This window comes from Rhinatrema bivittatum, chromosome 3 (assembly GCF_901001135.1).
Source record: "Rhinatrema bivittatum chromosome 3, aRhiBiv1.1, whole genome shotgun sequence".
In the NCBI taxonomy this organism is placed as follows: domain Eukaryota; kingdom Metazoa; phylum Chordata; class Amphibia; order Gymnophiona; family Rhinatrematidae; genus Rhinatrema; species Rhinatrema bivittatum.
The window spans coordinates 2,027,422-2,046,285 of NC_042617.1; the positions used below are offsets into that span (position 1 = coordinate 2,027,422).

General features: G+C 44.1%; 1 protein-coding gene across 1 annotated transcript in view; it reads right to left on the reverse strand.

Moving 5' to 3' along the window:
* The window catches only part of LOC115088463 (cullin-9-like), a 197,082-nt gene that overhangs the window by 167,973 nt on the left and 10,245 nt on the right, over positions 1–18,864 (reverse strand). The window contains exon 3 of the mRNA XM_029596737.1: positions 10,550–10,645. Within this exon, the coding sequence (XP_029452597.1) occupies positions 10,550–10,645 (96 nt within the window). The remainder of the gene's footprint in view (positions 1–10,549; positions 10,646–18,864) is intronic.

An 18,864-nucleotide genomic window follows, 5' to 3' on the forward strand; every position in this document is an offset into this window, starting at 1 on the left:
CAAAGGAGATACGAGCCCGTACCTCCCTGTTTGTTGATGTACCACATGGCAACTGTGTTGTCTGTTTGTATGAGAACAGTCTTGTGTGAAAGGCAGTCCTTGAACGCATGTAGCACATAAAGTATAGCTCGAAGCTCTAGGAAGTTTATCTGAAAAGTTGCTTCGAGTTTCGTCCAAGTACCTTGGGTCTGTAGATGGCCAATGTGTGCTCCCCAGCCTGAGGAGGATGCATCTGTAGTTAATGTCACTTGCACAATTGGTTGTTGGAAAGGTAGGCCCTTGAGCAAGTTGTCCATGTTTGTCCACCAGAGGAGCGAGGAGTGTAGTTCTTGAGTTACTCGAACAGGGAAAGACATTTGTTGAATGGCTTGTATCCATTGACTTTTGAGCATCCATTGAGTGAGTCTCATAACTAATTTGGCCATAGGAGTGACGTGGACTGTGGAGGCCATGTGACCCAAGAGGGTGAGACATTGATGCGCTGTTATTTGTGTGCGTGCTCGAAGAGAGCCGGTTAACGAGGCTAGTGCCTGTGCACGGTCCTTTGGTAGGAAGGCTCTTGCTGCTATAGTGTTTAACTCTGTTCCAATGAACTGTAACCTGTGAGACGGTGTGAAGTGGGATTTCTGGTAGTTGATGAGGAATCCCAAGGAATGGAGAAGATTTATTGTGAGCTGGAGAGAACTGAGAGTTCCTTGTTGTGTTTGACTCCTGATGAGCCAATCGTCTAGATAGGGAAATACGTGCATGCCCTGCCTGTGCAAGTGAGCCGCTGCCACTGATAGACACTTTTTGGACACTCGAGGTGCTGAGGCAAGGCCGAATGGTAGTACCTTGTATTGGAAATGTTGAGTACCCACGAGGAATCGTAGATACTTGCGATGAGGAGAGAATATGGGAATGTGAGCGTAAGCATCTTGAAGATCCAGAGAACAGAGCCAATCTCCCTTTTGAAGTAGAGTTAACATGGTGCCTAGAGAAACCATCCTGAATTTTTCTTTTTTCAGAAATTTGTTGAGATTTCTGAGGCCTAGGATTGGACGTAGAACTCCGGTTTTCTTTGGAATGAGGAAATAACGGGAGTAGAAGCCTCTGCCCTGCTGAGGCCGGGGAACTGGTTCCACGGCCCCGGCTCTCAGAAGGGTGGATAATTTTGTTTGTTGAATTGTGGATTGGTCTTTTATTGTCCAAAACGAAGTGGGAGGAGCGTTGTTTGGTATAGTGAGAAAATCCAAGTGGTACCCCTGAGATGTGATGGAAAGTACCCACTGGTCTGTGGTTATGAATGACCAATTGTGATGGAAGAATGTGATCCGACCACCCACTGGTATGTGTGGTACCGGATTGGTAGAGAGGCTGCTGTTCCCTGGAATCACTTCAAAACCCCGATGTGGATACTGTCTGTGGAGGGGGTTGTGGTCTGGTTGTTCTTGACTGCCTAGGTTGTGACCGTTGAAGTGGTCTAGATGAACGCCCACGTGTAGGAGGAGGATAATATCTTCTCGGCCTGTAGTAAGGATGCTTAGCCTCTTTCCTTGGGAGTCTCTTTGATGATTGAGACTCTTGAGGTATAGATGACAATTGTTTGAGAGTTTCAGAATGTTCTTTCAACAGAGAAACTGCTTCTTTAACTTTATCGCCAAATACGTTCTCCCCTACACAAGGGAGATCAGCTAATTTGTCTTGTATTTCGGGTCTTAGGTCAGATGCCTTAAGCCAGACCCATCGTCGAGCACTAATACCATTGACCGACATCCTGGATGCAGTTTCAAATGAGTCGTATGCTGCACGAACCTCATGTTTGCCTGCTTCTAGGCCTTTATGAATGATGGTTGTAAAGGAATCTTGAAGTTGCTGGGGGAGATCCTCAGAGAGTTCCTGTAATTGTTTCCATAGGTTCCGCTGGTATTGAGTCATATACAATTGGTAGGCAGCAATCCTGGATACCAACATAGAACCTTGAAACATTTTTCTACCAAGGTTGTCTAGGAACCTATTATCTTTGCCTGGTGGGGTTGAAGAGTGAGTTTTCACTCTTTTTGATTTTTTCTGTGCTGACTCAACTACCACTGATTGGTGAGGTAATTGAGTCTTTTGAAACCCCGGGATGTGTTGGACAAAGTATGTTGCATCTATTCTTTTGTTGATTGGAGGGATGGAACAGGGATGTTCCCATAACCTGTGCAATAACTCTACTAGCACTTCGTGGACTGGAACTGCCAAAACATCCTTGGGTGGGTCCACAAATTGCAGCACTTCTAATGTCTTTTGTCTGGAATCATCCTCAGTGTGTAATTGGAAAGGGATGGTGTCTGCCATCTCCTTGACAAAGTTGGAGAATGAAAGATCCTCCGGAGGAGAACGTCTTCTCTCTTCTGGAGGTGATGGTTCAGAGAGGACTTCCTCTGAGGATGTGTCTGTATCTGTATCTTGCCAAGTGTCCAGTGTATGAGGATGAAGAGGTGTAGAAGGTGTATACTCCCTTGGCCTCGATGTATGTTCCAACGGTTTAGATGGAAGTAATGGTGATATTGGTGGATGAGGGTGTGGAATCCCCAATGGATCGGGGATTAGCTCTGAAGGTGGAAGTTCCCTTGGAATATCCTCTCCAGTGGGTGGTGGTATTGTTGGTTCTGGAGATATTATCGGAATGGCACCGATAATAGTGTCTAGTTTTGCCAAAACCGGTGCAAAGACAGACAAATCCAATGTATATTATAATCTTTATTCCCCCTTTCTTATTTCCAAACTCCAAGTTTACACGTCCCTGTTATAATGTAACTTTATTCTCCTTCAATTTGTCTACTGTTTGGTTGGTTACAGTTTCTACTTGTTCGATGTGAACCGGGTTGATTTGATTTGTATCAAGAAATCCGGTATATAAAAGCCTTCAATAAATAAATAAATCAGGCATTGGCATCGACGGCATCGAGGGCGGTGGCGCTGGTGGCATCGAAGGAATCGTCGATGGTATCGGCAAGTTCATGGGAACTGGCATTGGTGGAATCGGTGATGTCGACGGTGGTATCGGCAGGTTCATGGGAACCGGCGTCGACGGCATCGGTGGTGTCGATGGTTTTGGCGATGGCCTCGATGGCTGAGTTGGCATCGCACCGAGGAGTGCATCCTGTACTGCCTGGCGGATATAGTCGTCCAGTTCCGCCCACATAGCTGATGATCGATACCGACCTGAACGACGACGTAGATGGGGTTGGCGATGCCCTATCCCCTGCCTCATCGGGTGCTCGCTTTTTTTAGCACGACTTTGCGAATCGCTCCAGCCGGAGACGATTGTGTGGATGTTGACGTCTAAGGCATCAATTGTAAATGGAACAAGTGCTCCATTTTCTCCATCCGAAGTTTTCTCCCTTTTGGCGTCATTTCAGCACACTTTAGACAAGTTAACACGGCGTGCTTTTCTCCAACACACAACACACATTCTAAGTGTGGGTCTGTAATGGACATATTACGGCAGCAGATCGGGCATTTTTTGAAACCCGAGGCCATATTTAAGTCGGACAGCCATCGACGACTTGAAGGCCAAAAAGACGGTACGGAACCGGCAAAATGGATAGAAAAACTTACCGCGATGTTATACACGGGAGACCCCTGCGGTTCTAAGGTTTTTCCTAAGTTTTTACAAACTTTTTTATGAGGTAAATTTTACCTCAGAGGACTCCCCTGCCTCTGGAACCAGCTGAGGCATTCTGACTAATTTTTCACTTTTCTCCCAGGTTTTTTGCTTTTACTCTCTCCCTTGCAGGTCTCTTCTTGTGCTGCCGAGCCCTGCAGGACTTCCTGGCTGTGTTCCTCCCCCCCTGGGGACGTGGCTGACGTCAGCAGGGCTCTCTGAGGATAAAAGACAGCCAGGGACCTGGCAGGCACCACGCGCCGGTGGCGCGCACCGAGGGGCGCAACAAAGGGGCAGGCCCCTTTGTACACCCCTTCGTACAGCCCCTAGTACACCCAGAGAGATTAAAAAAAATGGATACAGACCAACAGCTACCTGACAACAGGACTTTATCAACGACCACAAGCTCCACTTCCACTTTCACCATCCAAGTATGCACAGGAAATGGTAAGTATGCAAACACAAAGAAGCATCAACACAAACACCATCACAGCACTAATGAACAAAGGGATACAACTACAAATAACCTAATTCCAGTAACACGTACCATCAGTACCAAATTAAACAGCATACTGTTTAATGATCTCTTTTCTTCTAGTTAACGCACAATCAGTAACAAAAACATTTCCCATCATAACAGACCTGCTATATGACACAAAACCTAATTTTATAGCAATAACAGAATCATGGCTAAAAAAATCAGATGTAGTTCTAAAGAATCAACTACCAAACAAAAACTACGAGGTCTTCTCGATCCCAAGAATAAATAAAAGAGGAGGCGGATTATTATTAATCATTGAAAAAATATTTAAAACTAAATTACTCTCAATCAAAACACCAATGAATCATGAAATTGCCCTTTTTGATACTAATCATTTTCAAATCTGCCTGGTATACTGCCCTCCCAGTCTCCTCGAGCTAAATATCTCCCCACTAATAGAATTTTTCACAACTCATCTAAATCCCTCTAAACCCACCATAATATTAGGTGACTTTATTCTACACATGGATGCCCTCCCCCTATCCAATACCTGCCAAACACTATTAGACATAATGACTGCACTAGGTTTTAAATTGATCACAGACAAACCAACGCATAAAGCAGGCCACTCATTAGATCTAACCTTTATTAACAGTAGCCTCCTTGAAAACATAAAAACAGAATACAACAAATCCCATGGTCAGACTACTTCCTCATTAACTCCCGGATAAAGCACAAAGGACCCATAAAAAAACAGAACATAGAACCAGCCGAATTCTCATACCGCCCCCCTTATAACACTGAAACTCTTAAAGACAAACTATCCAAAGAATTAACACATATCAACTACGTAGATAGCACAACGCTACAACTGACTGGCTAAACAGAATAACTTCTTTAGCTAACAAACTAAATCCTCCACAAACGGCCCGCATTAAAGAACCAAAGTCAAACAATCCATGGTACAGTGAACAAATCAAAGAAGTAAAACGGATACTTAGAAAAAAAGAAGAAGAAGAAAAACAACAAATCAACCGAGAATCTAAGTACAGAAAACAACTAGCATACTACAAAAAAACAATCTTAGACACAAAAAAAAAATACTACAGCTCAAAAATAGAAAAATTTGCAAACAACGCCAGAACCCTATTTAATATAGTAAACAACCTAACATGCGACAACACTATTAATCATCTAACCCTACAAGAAAATCAATGCAATGATGTAGCCCAATTCTTTAAAGACAAAATTGAGAATCTAAGGAAAAAAATCCCCGTAACTACAAAACAAGAGATTAGGATGCCCATTAGAGACATCAGTATCTGGTCTGAATTTGAGGAGGTATCACACCCTGAAGTAGAAAAAATGATTAGGCAATTAAACCCTGCTACCCACAAAAGCGACACCATACCCATTACAAAACTTAAAAAAATAGCCGACACAATAACCCCAACATTAACTAAAATCATCAACCTCTCACTAGACGAAGGAGTAATGCCGGATACCTTGAAAGGAGCCATAATCAAGCCAATTATTAAGAAAAAGAACCTTGACCCCTTAAATCTTAGCAACTACAGACCAGTCTCCAACTTACCCCTAATAGCCAAACTAAACGAAAAATCAGTTCAAAAACAACTATCGAACCACCTTGAAAATAACAACATACTATATCCAGCACAACATGGATTCCGCAAACAATACTGTACAGAAACATTGCTATTAGCTCTATCAGACAATATCTTAAGAGGATTCGATACAGGAACACACTACATTCTGGTTCTATTAGATCTCTCTGCAGCATTTGACACTTTAAATCACAGAATACTAATCAATAGACTGAAAGAAATAGGACTCACTAACAAAACACTAAAATGGTTCGAGTCATACTTAAACAATAGATGTTTTCAGGTACAAATCAAAAACGCACTTTCAGATAAAGTCAAACTGCTAACTGGTGTCCCACAGGGATCAGCCCTATCTGCAACACTCTTTAACATCTACCTCCTCCCAGTATGTCACTTACTAGCAGGACTGGGAATCATACATTACATTTACGCAGATGATATACAATTACTGTTACCCATTCCAAACACCATTGAAGAAACAATGAAACTAGCCAATATGTACCTAGAAATAATCAAACAGCTCCTAAACCAGATGGAATTGGTAATAAACATTGACAAAATTGAATTCTTACACCTTGAATGTAAAAACACTCACCACACACAACCAACATTCACAATCAAAAATATTCAAACCACCGAGTTAGCAACAAAAGTTAGGGATCTAGGAGTAATAATTGACCCTGAGCTAAACATGAAACAACACATCTCACAGAAAATAAAAGAAGGTTATGCAAAACTAATGATCCTAAGAAGACTAAAACCTCTATTAACGATTAACAATTTTCGCACAGTTCTACAAGCAATGATATTCGCTAGCACAGATTATTGTAACTCCCTGCTTTTAGGACTACCCCAATCTACAATTCGACCTCTGCAAATACTGCAAAATTCCGCTGCCAGAGTTTTGACAGGCAAAAAAAAGAGTGACCATATTACAGGAACACTTGCTGAACTCCACTGGCTCCCAATTGAACAAAGAATACAATATAAAGCACTTTGCATAATCCATGATGATAAAGCCAACTGGCTTAACACGGCACTGCGCGTGCACCACAAAGAAACCTGAAATCTGCAAATAAAGCTCTACTAACTGTCCCCTCTGTCATATCAGCACATCTCACGCAAGTAAGGGAAAGAGCACTGTCACTGGCTGGTCCTGTACTCTGGAATACCAAGCCACTCGAAATAAGACTACAGACACATCTGAAATTATTCAACACTAATCTGAAAACCTGGCATTTTATAAAGATAAAGAAAAGGAGAAAAATAGTTGGGCGATAAGGATGCACCAAGCTAGAAGTTATTAGTAACCTACATAAGCATATTAATGTTAAAATCAAGCTGCCCAATTTGTTCCTAACAATCAGGTTTAACTTACACACCTAGTTTATTATTTTAAATTGTTACCGTACTATGATGGCACACGAGTAATTTGTAATCTATACCACCCATATTTCTCTTTATTGTGCCCTTCTGTGAATCGTTGTGATGGTATTTAACTTAACGATGGTATAGAAAATTTTTAAATAAATAAATAATGCCCGCGAGGCTAATGGCTCCGCGGAAAAAAGAAGACTGAAGGGAGACCCCTGTGGCCAGGAATATCATGGCATGCTCAGTGGGCACACTGTGCCACTCAAAAGTTTCTAGAAACTTTGACAGAAGTTTTTCCGTATGTGGCTCCATTACTGATGTCACCCATATGTGAGGACTAGCATCCTGCTTGTCCTGAGATAACGTAAACTTTAAATTAATATTCAAATTCTAGTGTCACTTTAGCAACCACAAAAATGCTCTCTACTGCCAGGCACAGTGAGGGAGTACAAAACATCAGAAAATAAGTTGTGCCATGCTGGGTTAGACCAAAGGTCCATCGAGCCCAACATCCTGTCTCCAGCAGTGGCTAATCTGGGTCATTAGGAAGTGTTCAGCAGACCCCAACGTGTAGCTCCAGTTCTATTGCTCACTCCCAGGGATAAGAGGTGGTTTTCCCCTACCTACCTGGCTAATAACTGTTTTTGGAACAGTTGTCAGCTTCTTTTAAACCAGACTATAACAGATGCCTTGACCACTTCCTCCAGCAACAAATTCCACAGCTCAATTGTGCACTTAACGAATGCAGACAGCAAGGAAAAGTCAGCAGTGCAGGCCCTAGAACCCTAATACACCTCCAAATGGGAAAACAGAACAAGCTGAAGTGCTACAGATCCCTACACAGAGCAAACCGACCTTTACCTAATACAGAGTAAGTGACCACAAACTAAAACAGAATTATGTAGACAAAAGTTAAACAGGAAACCCCAAGAAGCCATCTTTGGAAAAAAAGAAACAGAAATGCATTTTCTCCTGCACCAAACAAAATATAAAGGTATCAGAGATGCACATTACCAAAATTAACATATTGGAGTCAGAGAGATACTGAAGGATCGCAGGTGGCACACCAGGTAATCTAGGGGGTGCTTTCAGCTTTTCTCTGACTCCATCTGCTGGAAGGGAGGCATAACCCAGCAGTCTGGACTGATCCTGGTACGTACAGGGAAATTAACATATTCCAGTCATTAAATTGCAAATAAAATGCTTTTTTTCTCCCTTTATTGTCTAAGCATCTTAATTTTCTTATTGCATTGGACCCAAATTCTCTCCCATGTTCCTCTATCTTCTTTTAACTCTTTTTCCAGGGTTTCCTTTCTTTTTTTTTTTTTCTTTTTTTTTTTATAATTTAACTTTTTATTTGGGCAAACGATAATATACATGCCAGTAATTTTCATATAGCTACATCTCCGCAGAGACAGTCAGATTATCCAAAGATTTTTATACTCCCAGCCTGCCCCCCCCTTACCCCCTACCTAGTATACAGCAAATATCTTTTCTAGTATATTGTCGCAATGAAACAGCATATCCCACATGAACAGTAACAAAGTATGTAGATATGTAAAAGAAAATTATTCCTTACCTGCTAACTTTCGTTCCTGTAGTACCAGGATCAGTGCAGTAAGTGGGTTATCTCCCCCTTCCAGCAGATGGAGTCAGAGAGAACTTTGAAGGGTGCTTCCTTATAAGGTAGTGCACCCTCTACTAATCCTCAGTATTCCCTGTACGTACCAGGATCAGTGCAGCAGTGGGTTATCTCCCCTTCCAGCAGATGGAGTCAGAGAGAATTTTGAAGGATGCTTCCTTATAAGGCAGTGCACCCTCTACTAATCCTCAGTATTCCCTGTATGTACCAAGATCAGTGCAGCAGTGGGTTATCTCCCCTTCCAGCAGATGGAGTCAGATAGAACTTTGAAGGATGCTTCCTTATAAGGCAGTGCACCCTCTACTAATCCTCAGTATTCCCTGTACGTACCAGGATTAGTGCAGACAGTGGGTTATCTCCCCCTTCCAGTAGATGGAGTCAGAGAGAACTTTGAAGGATGCTTCCTTTTAAGGCAGTGCACCCTCTACTAATCCTCAGTATTCCCTGTACGTACCAGGATTAGTGCAGACAGTGGGTTATCTCCCCCTTCCAGTAGATGGAGTCAGAGAGAACTTTGAAGGATGCTTCCTTATAAGGCAGTGCACCCTCTACTAATCCTCAGTATTCCCTGTATGTACCAAGATCAGTGCAGCAGTGGGTTATCTCCCCTTCCAGCAGATGGAGTCAGAGAGAACTTTGAAGGATGCTTCCTTTTAAGGCAGTGCACCCTCTACTAATCCTCAGTATTCCCTGTACGTACCAGGATCAGTCCAGACCGTGGATTATCTCCCCCTTCCAGCAGATGGAGTCAGAGAGAATTTTGAAGGATGCTTCCTTATAAGGCAGTGCACCCTCTACTAATCCTCAGTATTCCCTGTATGTACCAAGATCAGTGCAGCAGTGGGTTATCTCCCCTTCCAGCAGATGGAGTCAGAGAGAACTTTGAAGGATGCTTCCTTTTAAGGCAGTGCACCCTCTACTAATCCTCAGTATTCCCTGTACGTAACAGGATCAGTGCAGACAGTGGGTTATCTCCCCCTTCCAGTAGATGGAGTCAGAGAGAACTTTGAAGGATGCTTCCTTATAAGGTAGTGCTCCCTCTACTAATCCTCAGTATTCCCTGTACGTACCAGGATCAGTGCAGACAGTGGGTTATCTCCCCCTTCCAGTAGATGGAGTCAGAGAGAACTTTGAAGGATGCTTCCTTATAAGGTAGTGCTCCCTCTACTAATCCTCAGTATTCCCTGTACGTACCAGGATCAGTGCAGACAGTGGGTTATCTCCCCCTTCCAGCAGATGGAGTCAGAGAGAACTTTGAAGGATGCTTCCTTATAAGGCAGTGCACCCTCTACTAATCCTCAGTATGGAGTATATCAAAGCAAAAAGGAAAATCAGGATGGATCAAGAACAATAGAATTAAGTAACAAATAACAGTGTGCAAAAGGCACAAAACAGTGTCAAACAGCAAACTTGCAGAATGAACCATTAACCAGCCAATTCAGATCTCCACTTTTACACCATTCCCCAGAGCCTCCAACATCCAATCTACCCCACTCTGGAGTTTCCATTCTCCCCATGAAGTCTCCACTCCCTAGTCCCTAAGCTTTCATTTAGTTCTTCATCAGAGCTCTTTTTATTCCTTGGAGTCCCCACTTTCTAGAGCTTTCACCTTACACCCTTCACCACCTTCCTCTGTGCTCCAGCATAGACGAGCAGTTGATCTAACCCTCCAACTTCTAGCCGCAGGTGTTTTTCCTACCCCTCCCATTCAAATGTCTCCCCTTTATACTGTGTATAGGCAGGACTCCTATATGATGGAGGGCCCCAAAGCTCCTGTACGTACAAGACAGACAGACCTGCTGACAGCGCTTTATTCTGATCTGGATGACTGGCCAATATTGTGCCATCTTCTCCAGAACAATAACTTGGCTGGCTGTGGAAGGGACATCCACCTGTGTAGGAAGATAAAGAAAAGTTCTATTCAGATCTTTCAAAATGCTGAATGTATCCCATCAGGAACAAACTTTAGTTTTAACTTTTATTAAACTGTATAATTTGAAAGTGGGGTGTGTTTTTGCCTTTTGCTTGAGATGTGAAGTGCTGACAGGTGGTGTACTTCACATGACACTTGAGTGCCATCTTTCAAAACTTCAGACATTAAACTTACAACTGCAAACAAGCAACTTGAGATTCAGAGTGGTACTGAAGTTCTCATGGCAAGCAATAGAAACCCACTAGCAGAAAGAATTTCCTTTCATTTTTTTATATTTCTTTATGAGTTTTATATCTTGACATGAGATAAAACAAAAAGAAATAATAGATAATAGGATATTTCAAATTTCAATGAAACATCACACAAGAAAGTATCACAAGTCCCCATTTATTAAAAGAAACAAAGCAGAAAACAATAAAAGCAATAATTCCTGTCACATGTTGTGCAAGCATTGACCCACCAACCCAGATTATAATCCAACTAACAAGTGTCTCGCCCATCAGAAAGGCTTCCAAATAGTGAGAAACCCAACTAGTCCTTGTTTCATGATTCAGCAAGTTTTCCAAATGGAGAAGAACCCAACTAACCTGTGCCTCGTCCATCGGAAAGGCTTCTAAATGGAGAAAAACCCAAGTAATTTGTGTCTTATCCATCAGAAAAGCTTCCAAATGGAGAGGAACCCAACTAACCTGTGTCTCGTCCATCAGAAAGGCTTCCAAAAGGAGAGGAACCCACCTAACCTGTGTCTCGTCCATCGAAAAGGCTTCCAAATGAAAAAGAAGCCAACTAACCTGTGTCTCGTCCATCAGAAAGGCTTCCAAAAGGAGAGGAACCCACCTAACCTGTGTGTCGTTCATCAGAAAGGCTTCCAAAAAGAGAGGAACCCACCTAACCTGTGTCCAATCCATCGGAAAGGCTTCCAAATGAAGAAGAACCCAACTAACCTGTGTCTTGTCCATCAGAAAGGCTTCCAAATGGAGAGGAACCCAACTAACCAGTGTCTTGTCTATCAATGGAGAGGATGAACTAAAACACATTTCTCTGCTGAACCACCTCTCATTTACCAGGGAATTCAGTTAGCAGGAAGCTTAAATATTAAGAACACATTACTTCCTTCCTATCTGAGTCTCCCTGCAAATGTCTGGAAATATCTGAATTTTCTGACCACAGAATAAACTACTTTCATAGTTAAAGTACTACTGAAACAGAAGATCTTTGTCAGAATCAAGTACAAATGATTAAACAGTACCTGAAGGGTAATTTTATCACGTGAAGACAGAAAAAAACTGAGATAATTGGTACTATCAAATGCAGCAAACAGATCAGCGCGACAGTCTTTGAGATTAGGAAACTTGTTTAAATGAGGCACATAACAGCTGGAAAGAAAACGTTCCTCAGAAGAGAACTGAATGTGATGATATCTATAACTCTAAATTGATCCAAGTCCTCAAATTTAACTGAAGCACCAGAAGAATATACACATCATTGAGAGGTTTCCAGACAAGTCACTGCTCTCCATATGTCCTGCAAAGAAATATCAGGGGGTTCAGAGAGACAGTCTGCCCCGTCCTTAAGAGCTGAAGCATTTAGAGGAGGTACAGGCAAAGGAATGGGGACCCAGGTAACACCTGGTCCTCATTATCTAAAGCAGTGGTTCTCAACCTTTTTCCCATCGTGACGCACCTGACAGGCCACGCTCACATGTCTGACACACTGCTCATTACAATTCACAGCGGAAATAAAAAAATAAAGGCCCAGTATTATTTTTATTGTTAAGAATGACACAAGGGAAAGATACATATTGTATCTGAACAGAAATTGCATAAATAGTAAACTTCCCACACCAAAACAGCATCAATTTCCAGCACTTAAACAGTAACCACCTTACCTAAGAAAAGGCAACAGTGAAAATATTACACCAGGCCTTAAGACACCAATACATCTCCTATTAGGAAAACGGACCAAGCCCGACACAGTAACTACACGCCAGCAGAAAACCTCACCTGAATCACATGTGCTGACCCTCACCTAACATAGAATAAAGAGACCAAAACGCATAACAAGAAGCATGCAGACAGAAACTGAATTGGAAACTGCAACAAGCCAGAGTCTCTGTATGCAGTGCAACAAAGGGAAAAAGAAACATCACCAGTCCTTATTTATTTTTATTTTATTTGGCATTTTTATATACCGACAACCGTTTGCACATCGTATTGGTTTACAATTAACTTAGCGCTAATAGGCAAAGGCCTTTACATGGAACAGTAACTATAGTTAACAGCGAAAACAAGAAGCAATAACCGAATGAGGAAAACTAGTTTACAAAACTTTACAAAAAAATAATCAGAGAACAGAGTCACAAATATTTCAGCTAACAATCATGTGGAGGGATTGGCGGATGGGTAGGCCTGTAAAAAGAGCTATGTTTTTAGTTTCTTTTTGAATTTAGGGGTGATGTCTCTGTACACAGATCTGGAGGGAGGGAGTTCCAAAGGGTGGGGCCGGCGAGGGAAAAGGCTCTCTTCATTGTGGAGATCAGTTTGTAGGGTTTAACAGAGGGAGTGCGGAGAGTTCATTGAAGGGCAGGACGGGTGGGTCTTGTGGAGAAGCGAGGAAGGAGAGGGGGGGGCAGAGCCAGTGGAGGTTTTCATTAGTAATGCTCTTGTGGATGAGAGATCGTGTTTTGAACAGGATACGTGATTGGATTGGTAGCCAGTGGAGCTGGATGAGGGTTGGTGTGATGTGGTCTCTTTTTCTAGTGTTAGAAAGAATATGTGCTGCGGCGTTCTGTAGAAGTTGCAAAGGTTTGGTGTGGTTGGAGGGGAGGCCAAGGAGGAGAGCATTACAGTAATCAATTTTGGAGAATATGATAGACTGGAGTACTGTGCGAAAATCTGAGAAATGCAGAAGGGGTCTGAGTTTTTTTTGATAGTTTGTAGTTTGAAGTAGCAGTCACTTAGGAGAGATTTGATGTAGGGTTCGAAGGAGAGTTGGTTGTCAAGGAGAACACCCAGGTTACGGGTGTGTGAGTGGAAGGTAGTGGAAGAGGGAGATGGGGGAAGAGGCAGAAGAGGGAGTTTAGAGGAAATGATAAGGAGTTCTGTTTTTTGAGGGTTGAGGGCAAGATGCATGTCAATGAGGAGTTTGTTGATGGCGGTAAGGCATGAATCCCAGTTTTGGAGAGCGGATTGGAGAGAGTCAGAGAAGGGGAAGAGAATTTGCACATCATCTACGTAGATGAAGTGTTTGATGCCAAGGTTAGTTAGGAGGGTGGTGAGGGGAAGCATGTAAATGTTGAATAAGGTTGAGGATAGAGAGGAGCCCTGGGGAACACCCTGATCCAAAAATTATAAAACAAATCAAGAAATATAAAATCAGTAGCAGTAAAACCATATTAACAAAAAGAACAGATTATTTCAAAACAGCTGATGAATGGAATACCCAATAATTAAAAACTCATATAAAAAATTTCTAGATACCAATAAAATATTTCAAAATAGCAGACACAAAGACCCAGTAATGAAAAATGATACAAAAAATGTTTTGCTCTGCATACCTGGGAACGTTTTATATCCAGGTGCCCTGAGATTGTTTTGAATTAGCAGGAGGTGGGGTGGTTTGCTTGGAACTTTCTCCTCTCTCAGTCACATACCAGCGCTCTCTCTCACACTGGCTCTCAATGACACACCTATACACACATGCTCTCAGTACTCACATATACACATGCTTTTTCTCTCTCACTTATATAGGCTCTTAATTACACATTTACACACATGCTGTCTATCTTTTCAGGCTTACACACACACAGGCTTTCAATCACACACATACATGCTGTCTTTTTCTCTCACACACAGACTCTCATTCACATGCTTACAAACATGCTCTCTTTCTCTCATTTACACACAGGCTCTCAATCACATACTCACATGCTCCCTCACCTAAACCAGCTCTCAATCACACACAGACACACAGGCTCTCTCTCTTACTTATACACACAGGCTCTTAATCATATATACACATGATCTCAATCATACACACATAGGCAGGGCGCGCAGTAACTTCCGGTACTGCGCGCCCAAGACATATATATGTCTAAGATATGGCTTCCTTCAACCATCGGGCAATAGTGGCTTTAGTTGCCTTATGTCCTTTCTTAGGACCACTCCATAAGACAAACAGATGATCAGACAAACGAAAAGCATTAGTGACCTCCAGATAGCAAAGCAGAATCCGCCACACATCTAATCTTCGCAAGTCACGGGCCTGAGGTGAATTCCAATCCAAATCTGTGAAGGCAGGCAACTCCACGGTCTGATTCAAATGAAACTCCAACACGATCTTCGGTAGAAAGGAAGGCACCATCCTAAGGGACACCCCTGAATCCGAAATCCTGAGAAAAGGCTCCCTACAAGACAATGCTTGAAGCTCAGAGATGCGCCGTGCTGAAGTGATAGCCTCCAGGAAAATCATCTTAAGTGTCAAGTCTTTCAAGGTGGCCTGTTTCAAAGGCTAAAACGGAAGACCGCACAAGCCATGGAGAACCAGATTCAAACTCCAAGGACACACTGGACGAGCCGGAGGGTTCAAATGTTTAGCACCTCTCAGGAAACGCGTTACATCTGGATGAGCTGCCAGGGATGTCCCATCAATCTTCCCCCACAAACATCCCAAGGCCGCTACTTGAACCCTGAGAGAACTGCACGCCAAGTCTTTCTTCAGACCCTCCTGCAAGAATGCCAGAATATGGGCGCGCCGCGGGGACACATTCAACCCGCTACACCAGGAATCGAAAACCTTCCAGACTCAAACATAGGTGAGTGAGGTAGATGTTTTTTGCGCCTGCAGGAGGGTGGAAATAACGGAATCCATATAACCTTTCTTCCTCAATCACCGCCTCTCATAAGCCAAACCACTAGACAAAAGTGAACCACTTAATCGAAAAATACTGGACCTTGTCGAAGAAGATTCGGTAGATGACCGAGCCGAAGAGGACCGTCCACCGCTAAGTTGATCAGATCTGCAAACCACGGTTGCCATGGCCACTCTGGAGCCACGAGAACGACTGAGCCTGTGTGAACCTCTATCCTTTGCAAGACTTTGACCACCAACGGCCAGGGAGGAAAGACGTACAGCAGAACTTCGCAAGGCCACGGAGGGTCCAGAGCATCGACACCTTCCCCCCGTGTTCCCTCCTGCGACTGAAGAACCGAGCCGCCTTCGCATTTCTCTGAGTCGCCATCAGGTCCAGGCGAGGAACACCCACCGACGAGTCACGAGATGCATCGCCTCCTTGGAAAGTTCCCACTCTCCGGGATCTAGATGCTGGCGACTGAGAAAATCCACCTGAACGATGTCGACCCCGGATATGTGAGAAGATGCTAGATGGATCAGATGGTGCTCTGCCCAGAGCATTAGCCGGTCAGCCTCCAATGCCACTGGATGTCTTCTGGTTCCCCCCTGACAATTGATGTAAGCCACCGTTGTCACATTGTCAGACAATACTCGCACTGATCGACGGCTCACCAGGGGGAGGAAACTGCACAATGCCAGATGTACTGCCATGGTTTCCAAGTGATTTATGGACCATTTCGCCTGCTGCTCTGTCCATCGGCAAACCGCACCCCAGCCGGGCTCCTCCAAGTTCATCCCGCGCTGCACGTGGGCCGGAATCAAGCACCAATGGAGACTGGACCTGGCATGTTCCAAGAGCAGCAATCGGATCTGGAACTCTTCCAACTTCGGGTCCCAACGAGAAAGTAACGCCCTCTGCAAGGATCTCATATGAGCAAAGGCCATAGAACCAAGCACCTGCAAGTAATCCCAAACCCGGGGTAGCGGTAGAGTAACAGCCACCAGATCTGCGCCGTTAACTTGTCGATTCGCTCCTGCATGAGAAAGACCTTGCAGACCGATGTGTCGAACTGAGCACCCAAGAGGTTCAGCACCTGGGACGGGACTAATTGGCTCTTGGCAAAATTGACGACCCAACCGAGGGATTGAAACTGGTCCACTACCGACTGAACCGCTGCCCTGCAAAGCTCCTCCGACTTTGCGCGGATGAGCCAATCGTCCAGATAGGGATGAACCAAAATCCCCTCCCACCTGAGAGCTGCAGCTACTACCACCATTACTTTGGTGAAGACGCGGGGAGCTGTCGCTAATCCGAACGGAAGCGCCTGAAACTGATAATGCTCGCCCAGAATAATAAATCTGAGAAACCGCCGATACTGTTCACGGATCCCTATGTGAAGATACGCTTCCGTCAAGTGTAAAGAAATCAAATATTCGCTGGCGTGGACGGCCATAATGACTGAACGGAGAGTTTCCATGCAAAAATGGGGTACCCGAAGTGCTTTGTTCACCTTCTTCAGATCCAAGATTGGGCGGAAGGAGCTCTCCTTCTTGGGAACCACAAAATATATATGGAGTATCTGCCGGTCCTGAACTCCTCTGGTGGGACCAGGACAATGGCTCCCAGCTCTTTCAACCGGCCCAGGGTTTGAGTCACCGCTGTCCATTTTGCGCGGATCCTGCAGGGCGACATCAAGAACAGGTCCCGCAATGGGCATGCAAAATCTAAAGCATAGCCATGTTCGATGATGCTTAGAACCCATTGGTCCGATGTAATCTTGATCCACTCCTCGAAGAAGAGAGACAGGCGGCCGCCGATCACCGGAACAGAGGAGTGGGCCAGGACACCTTCATTGGGAGGACTTGCCCCCGGAAGATCCCTGAGGACCCCCATCGTGGAGAGGCCTGCGGCCGCGAAAGGAATGAGACCAAGCCTGAGACCTCGTCGACGGCTGAAGAGGAATGAAGGCCGGAGCCCTGCCCTGCCGCAACTTGCACTGTCCCCGGAACAGAGGGCGCACCAACCCAAAAGCCCTGGAGGTTCGAGGCTTGTCCTCCGGCAACTTGTTCACCTTATTGTCCCCTAGGGATTTGATAAGGGTCTACAGATCATCCCCGAACAAGAATTTCCCTTTAAAGGGAAGATTGCCTAGCTGGGCCTTGGAGGAAATATCGGACTACCAGTTATGGAGCCACAGAAGCCTTCTAGCCGAGACCGCCGAAGCCATAGTGCACGAGGACACCTGAAGATCATACAAGGCATCTGCGGTGTAAGCCACAGCTGGCCTCCACGCGATCTGCCTGCTTCGCTTCCGCTGGAGGCAACTCCTGCGAGGTGAGCAACTGTTGCACCCAACGAATAGCTGCCCTTTGCATGAGGCTACTGCAGACTGCTGCCCTAATGCAAAGCGCAGAGACCTCAAAAATCCTCTTAAGAAGGACCTCCAGCTTCCTATCCTGAAGATCCTTAAGAGCGGCAGCCCCTGCAACTGGAATTATTTTCCTGTCAGTGCGCAGTAACGGCAGATAGTATGCGCTAACTCCCCGTTAATGCATGCTAAGGCGAAAATCAGGGTCTCCGAAACCCCCCCCCCCCCCGAACCATGGGAAAAACGAAATTCCCCTGGGGGGGGGGGCCCAAAACAAAGCCCGACACGATATACCAACCCAAAGCACATCTCTATTTATATACAGTTTTTGGGGCTCTCTGATAGTAACTTACTGTACATTATACATAGTGTTTTGTGCTCTCTGATAACAGCTTACTGTATGTTATACACAATGTTTGGTGCTCTCTGATAGTAACTTACTGTACATTATATACACAGTGTTTGGGGCTCTCCGATAGTAACTTACTGTATGATATAAACAGGCTTTGGTGCTCTCTGGTAACAGCTTACTGTACATTATACAGAGTGTTTGTGCTCTCTGATAAAAATCACTGTACATTATATACAGTGTTTGGTGCTCTCTGATAGCAGGTTACTGTATGGTATACACAGGGTTTGGTGCTCTCTGATAGTAACTTACTGTATGATATACACATGGTTTGGTGCTCTGATAGCAGCTTACTGTATGGTATACACAGGGTTTGGTGCTCTCTGATAGTAGCTTACTATATGATATACACAGGGTTTGGTGCTCTCTCATAGTATCTTACTGTATGTTATATAGGATTTTGAGCTCTCTGATAGTAGCTTACTGTATGTTGTATAGAATTTTGTGCTCTCCGACAGTAGCTTACTGTATGATATACACAGGGTTTGGTGCTCTCTGATAGTAGCTTTCCTTATGATATACACAGGGTTTGGTGCTCTCTGATAGTAG